The 6,785-nt window shown below is 49.4% G+C and overlaps 1 protein-coding gene across 2 annotated transcripts in view; it reads right to left on the reverse strand.

Moving 5' to 3' along the window:
* Positions 1–6,525, reverse strand: part of ALG1 (ALG1, chitobiosyldiphosphodolichol beta-mannosyltransferase) — a 16,677-nt gene extending 10,152 nt beyond the window's left edge. For both annotated transcript variants that reach the window (XR_001307482.2, XM_013995667.2), the window contains exons 1-4: positions 6,277–6,525; positions 4,992–5,069; positions 4,784–4,887; positions 1,083–1,231 (exon numbers count right to left, since the gene is read on the reverse strand). Coding sequence is in view for 1 of the 2 variants with exons in the window: in XM_013995667.2 (XP_013851121.2) it covers positions 1,083–1,231; positions 4,784–4,887; positions 4,992–5,069; positions 6,277–6,496 (551 nt within the window). In the remaining variant the exon portion in view is untranslated. The remainder of the gene's footprint in view (positions 1–1,082; positions 1,232–4,783; positions 4,888–4,991; positions 5,070–6,276) is intronic.

A 6,785-nucleotide genomic window follows, 5' to 3' on the forward strand; every position in this document is an offset into this window, starting at 1 on the left:
TATGGCTCCGATTCGACCTCTAGCCTGGGAACCTCCATATGCTGCAGGAACAGCCCAAGAAATGGCAAAAAGGACCAAAAAAAAATTGCTTTTCATTAAAAAAAGAAATATGGTCATTAAGGATGCTACCAGTGGGTACTCAGAAACAATGTAGACATATACGTGTGGCTGGGTCACCCTGCTGCACAGCAGAAAACTGACAGAACGCTGTAAACTACCTATCATGGGAAAAATAAAAATCATTAGAAAAATAAAATAACAGCAATAAAACCAATCCAATTAAACCCAATAAAAGAACAAAAATAAAAATAAATAAGAACAGAGTGATGGCATGACACCATCACTGGGGGGGCCGTGGAGACCGAATGCGATAAAGGACTTGGCCTGAAACCTGGCACGCGGCAGGTACCACTAACCACGGCCGTGACCTCCACCCACAAATGCCCCTTCAGGGGAAAGGCCCCAGTCGGCCAGTGGCTTGAGGCTGCAAGTCCACACGGAGGAGACGCTTCTGCCTCCCAGTCTAATCTGCTCCCCCGGGCCTTCTTCCCTCACCAGCTTCATCGGCTGCAGCAGCCCTGGTTTTCATTTGGGGATCTGGTCTGGGTGCACCAGGGACCCCAGCTCTCCAGTGCAGCACTTGTCGCAGACCTGAGACAATGGGGTATCGAAGCCCCCCAGGCTCAGGGAGGGTCAGAGGACACCATGGAGCAGGAGCCAATCAGAGGCCTGGTCTCTCCACTGAGCCTGATGGGTAGGGAGGAGGGTGGGGGCAGCTCCCAGAGCCTGAGAAACACCTCCAGGAGGGAGCGTGGAGAGAGGGATGGGGGCTCCTGAGGACGCCCTTCCCAAGCACAGAGTCTGCCATTTCTCCAGACTTTCAGTTTCAGGGGCTAACCGATGCGCTCCTTGGCTCAGCTCTGTTTCCATCGCCTGTAACGTGCATCAGCCCAACTCCCCAGCCCTGCCCGCACCCTCGCCCCCAGAGCACACGGGGAACCAGCTCTCCCAGGTTTCCACACTGGCCCTTCCTTCTGCCACAGTTCGGGGTCGGAGTCTGCACCCTCCTCCCAGACCCTCACCACTTGGCCAGCAGAACGAGGCGGTGGCCGGGGCCGTGCACCAGCCCCATAATGGAGTAGCCATAGTTGTGCCAGTCGATGACGAGCTTGCTCCCGCAGAGGCAGGCCGCGAACCAGCAGACGGCAATGGCAGGCAGGCCTGGAGGGTTCTGGGAAAGAGAGACTTGGATGAAGAAGAGGAAACCAGACCACACAGTTCCTAATAAACCAAGCAAGAGTCGCAACATATACGTCAAAGAGTCAATTGTCTTCACAGAGCTCTTGATAGTTGAGAAGCAGAAGGAAGACCCTCTTTCTGGCCAAAAGGTTTAAGTCACAAAAAAAAAAAAAAAAAAAAAAAAAAGGTGACTAACCTGAAAAGTCCAAGATCATTGATATCCTTGATGAAAAATGGAGCAAAGAGGTACCATTTTCCACCTATCATAAGAGAAACTCTAAAACATTTAGCAAGGCCTGGTGGTTGTGAGGAGGGGGGGGAGAGGCCTCCCCACTGAGTGGGGGACAAACTGGCCCAGCCTTACTCCAGGACTAACCGAGAACACATCACAACATTTTATTTGTTTATTTATTTATTTTTGTCTTTTTGCCTTTTCTAGGGCCACTCCCTCAGCATATGGAAGTTCCCAGGCTAGGGCTCTAACTCCCATACATCACAACATTTTAACAGTACATGGAGAAGTTCCCATGTCGTGGCGCAGCAGAAACAAATCTGACTAGGAACCATGAGGTTGTGGGTTCAATCCCTGGCCTCGCTGAGTGGGTTAAGGATCTGGCGTTGCCATGAGCTGTGGTGTAGGTCGCAGATGAGGCTCAGATCCTATGTTGCTGCGGCTGTGGTGTAGGCTGGAGGCTGCAGCTCTGACTGGACCCCTAACCTGCGAACGTCCGCATGCCGCAGGTACGGCCCTAAAAAGAAAAAGAAAAGGGCATGGAGGAGTACCCTGGTGGGCTAGCTGTTAAGGTTCTGGCATTGTAGGGAGTTCCCGCCGTGGCTCAGTGGTTAACCAATCCGACTAGGTACCATGAGGTTTCGGGTTTGATCCCTGGCCTTGCTCAGTGGGTTAAGGATCCATGTAGGCCGGCGGCTACAGCTCCAATTCGACCCCTAGCCTGGGAACCCCCATATGCTGTGAGAAGCGGCCCAAGAAATGGCAAAAAGACAAAAAAAAAAAAAAAAAAAAAAAAAAAAGGATCTGACATTGGCACTGCTATGGCTCAGGTTACTGCTGTGGCGCAGGTTCAATCCTGGCCCAGGAACTTCCACATGCCGTGGGCATGGCTCCCACCATGGTGCAACAGGATCCCTACAGCATCAGGAACCAGGTTTGACCCCCACCCAGTCCAGCACAATGGGTTGAAGGATCCCAAGTTACCGCAGCTGTGGTGTAGGTCACAACAGCAGCACAGATCTGACCCTTGGCCCAGGAACTCCATACACCACAGCATGACCAAAAAAAATTTAATTAAAAAATAAAAAATAGACGTTTCCATGTAGCTGAATGGAAACAAACCGCATGAGGATGCGGGTTCAATCCCTGGCCTCGCTCAGTGGGTTAAGGATCCAGCACTGCCTCAAGCTGCAGTGTAGGTCTTGGACATGGCTTGGATCTGTCCTTTCTGTAGCTGAGGCATAGGGTGGCAGCTGCAACTCCAATTCAAAACCTAGCCTGGGAACTTCCATGTGTCACACATGTGGCCCTAAAAAGCAAAAAAATAAACAAAATAAAAATGAAAATTAAAAATAAATAAGTAATTTTTTTGGCGTGCTTTTTAGGGCCCACCCGCAGCATAATAAATAATTTAAAATTTAAAAAATCAAAAATAGGGCTCCATGGTGGCTCAGCACATTAAGGATCTGGTGTTGTCACTGCTGTGGCTCTTGTTATAGCTATGGCACAGGTTCGGGCCCTGGCCCAGGAACTTCCACATGTTAAGGGCAGGGCCAAATAAATAAATAAATACTACTAATCATTAAAAATAAAAATAAAAAATTTAAAAATAAAAATAAGGGGAGTTCCCATCGTGGCTTAGTGGTAATGAACCCAACTAGCGTCCATGAGGATGTGGGTTCGATCCCTGGACTTGCTCAGTGGGTTAAGGATCCAGTGTTGCCATGAGCTGTGGTATAGGTTGGCAGCTGCAGCTCTGATTCAACCCCTAGCCTGGGAATTTCCATATGTCTCAGGTGCAGCCCTCAAAAAATAAAAATACATAAAAACAAAAAATAAAAATTAACTAAAATTTTTGAATATGTTTTTTTAAGGGCATGGACTCTGGAATTCCCAATGTGGCTCAGCAGAAATGAATCCAACTAGGAACCATGAGGTTTCGGGTTCGATCCCTGACCTCACTCAGTGGGTTAAGGATCCAGCGTTGCCATGAGCTATGGTGTAGGTCACAGACACAGCTTGGATCCGGCATTGCTGTGGCTGTGGTGTAGGCCGGCAGCTGTAGCTCCGATTTGACCCCTAGCCTGGGAACCTCCATATGCCACAGGTACAGCTCTAAAAAGCAAAAAAATAAAAAAATTAAAATAAAAGATAATTAGGTGCATGGACTCTGATCAGGCATTTCCATCCCTAGGAATTTACCCCAAGAAGAATCCAGACCCATGCAAAAGACACACGTTCACTGATGCTGTCACACTATTTGTAAAAGTAAAAAAAAAATCGGTAAGAATCTAAGTGTCGGAGTTCCCGTCGTGGCGCAGTGGTTAACGAATCCGACTAGGAACCATGAGGTTGCGGGTTCGGTTCCTGCCCTTGCTCAGTGGGTTAACGATCCGGCATTGCCGTGAGCTGTGGTGTAGGTTGCAGACGCGGCTCGGATCCCGCGTTGCTGTGGCTCTGGCATAGGCCGGTGGCTACAGCTCTGATTCAACCCCTAGCCTGGGAATCTCCATATGCCGCGGGAGCAGCCCAAGAAATAGCAACAACAACAACAAAAGACAAAAGACAAAAAAAAAAAAAAAGAATCTAAGTGTCCATTAAGATAAGACTAAAAAAAAAAAAAGGTTTGACTAAGTAAATACATTAGGTACTCTAATCACATGTCAAGATACAACACTGCCAATTAAAAGAAGGAGTTTCTCTGTCTTAAAAAGCAGTATAGGGAAGAGATTAAGAGTATAAATCCAGAACCAGAGTGACAACCAGAGTCAGTGATTCAAATCCTGACTCCAGCACTTCCTAGGTGTGTGTGTCAACGTTACTTGATGTTACTTACAAAACCTCTTTGTGTCTAGGTTTCCTCTCTTTTTTTTTTGGCAGCACCCACAGCATGTGGAAGTTCCCAGACCAGGGATCAAACCCTCTCAGCAGCTGCAGCCTGCTCCACAGCTGCATCAACACCAGATCCTTAACCTACTGCACCACAAGGGAACTTCCTAGGTCCTCATTTTCAAATGTAGATAATATGAGAACCTACTCCTTATGAATGTTGTAAAGAATTAAATGAGATAATGTACGTAAAACATTTAGCTAAGTACAATATAATCTGTAATGACACTGAAAAATAAAAGGCATGGGTACCATAAATCGAATGAACGCATACCAGAGGCTCCTACTCATGTTTTTAAAAGTTTTTACACACTTACACATGACCATGCAGTTTATTCACCAATTTGGACTTTTTTAAAAACCGGAAAGTAAAGAAAACTGCTCACAGTTGTTCTCACAGTGGGAGGCAGAGCTACCAGTTACCTGGAGAAAGATGTAGGCGGCTGGATCCCTGCACATCAACTTCCACAGCAAGTGCACTGCCTGAAATACAACTTTGACTCCATACTGGAGAATGTGGGGCCCAACTGCAAGTCAGAAGACAACTCTCACTAGTAAAGGAGTTCTTGGCAATTTGCAGATACATACACACACAGAGACTCAGACAAATCTGAAGTTAACTGCTTCCTACCTGTAAGTCTCGGAAGTTCTGTCAAACTCACAATCTGAATTCTGTCGCTCTGCAAGAGCTCCTCACGGGGTCTGGAGTCTGAAAAGAAGGTCCACCTTTAATGTGCTGAACAAGACAATCTAAGTTAACGTCAGGTGATCCCACACCCCAGGCTAAAGAGGGAAGAGTTTTGGAAAGTGAGACTTTCCCAAACCTGTCTCTGTTCTTCAGTAGCCAGAACAGAGAATAAGGCCAGCTGTCCAGATTCCACTAGACCACCCACAGAGGGTCGGCTGGAATCTTATCTACTTTTATGTAACACTGTCTGGAAGACAGTAGGCACTCAAGCTGATCTAGATTCCCTGGGTAGTAGAATTATCACACCACAGAGAAACACCTAGAAAGTCTCACTCCAACCCCTCGCCCTGGGATAGCAGACTAAACAGGGGCCACAGAGTTCCCGTCGTGGCTCAGCAGAAACAAATCTAACTAGCATCCATGAGGATGCAGGTTCAAGCCCTGGCCTCGCCCAGTAGGTTAAGGATCCAGCCTTGCCCTGAGCTGCGGTGTAGGTCACAGAGGAGGCTCGGATCTGATGTTGCTGTGGCTGTGGTGTAGGCCGGCAGCTACAGCTCCAGTTTGACCCCTAGCCTGGGAAACTCCATATGCCGAGGGCACAGCCCCAAAAAGACTGAGTAAATAAATAAATAAATAAATACAGGGGCCAGAGGCAACCAGAGCTATTCCTGCTTTTCGCTGATGGGGGCTGAGCTACCCTCTAAAGATGTCAAGGCAGAGTAAGATGGAGAAGCAGACACCCCTCCCCCTGCACACTGAGAGAAAAGGCTGGACATGATGGGAAAATGAAACATCTCCTGCCTACAAAGCTCTGCCCTGAGGGTGAGGAATGGAGAGGAGAAAAGCTGCCTGTCGGTTCAGACACAGCCCGACAAGAGTAGTCTCAGAGATGCGGTTACCAGCACGGGCCCGGAAGTCACATGCACCTGGATAGCAGTCCATTTTATCACCTACAGGAGAATGATCAAGTGAGACTATTCACTGAGTGCATTTAGTTTAGTACAGTCGTGGCATATGGCAGGCGTTAGATTTATGCTGACTCTTCCTAGTGACCCACCCCGCAGAGGATGGACAGAAACCTGACAACAGCTGTCCAAGCCAGGATGCGGCTGGGCCAATGTCAGAGAGCTGCTGGAGGGAGAGAGAAAAGGGGCGCCCCTACCTCAGCCCCGTGGGGACAAAAGCTGAGGGTGCACCCTCCCTCCCAGACCCCAGCCCCTGCACTCACTGCAGAACCCCAGGAGGGTCACGGAGAAGCCGTTCTTGGCCAGCGACAGCGCATGGTACTGCATGCGAGGGCTGCGGCCCAGGTCTCCCAGCACCACGACCATCACGTGTCGGGACGCGCGCCCCCACCGCCAGCGCTTCCACGCCACCAGCAACAGCAGCAGCAGCAGCAGCGGCAGGGTTACGGATACCGCCAGCAGAGCGACGTAGGAGGCCGCCATCTTGGCGAGCCGGCAACCGTCACGTGACCGCGCAGCCGCAGACCGAGCCTCCGAGGTGGGCGGAGAAAAGGGAGGCTGGACGTGGTTCCCCAGGCGGGGCCCGCGGAACCGCGGAGGAGCCTCCGGGGGGGCCGAGATTTAGAGCTATTACGGCAAAGCTGTCACTCCGTGGGGATCTAGGAACATTTGTTTCTTTGAAGTTCAGTAGACAGTGAGATAACAGTTTGGATGAAACTCAAGCATAATATTGAGAAAAGAGGCCAGAGAGGCTCGAGTGCACACCGGCCAG

The sequence above is a fragment of the Sus scrofa genome, chromosome 3, assembly GCF_000003025.6.
Source record: "Sus scrofa isolate TJ Tabasco breed Duroc chromosome 3, Sscrofa11.1, whole genome shotgun sequence".
In the NCBI taxonomy this organism is placed as follows: Eukaryota; Metazoa; Chordata; class Mammalia; order Artiodactyla; family Suidae; genus Sus; species Sus scrofa.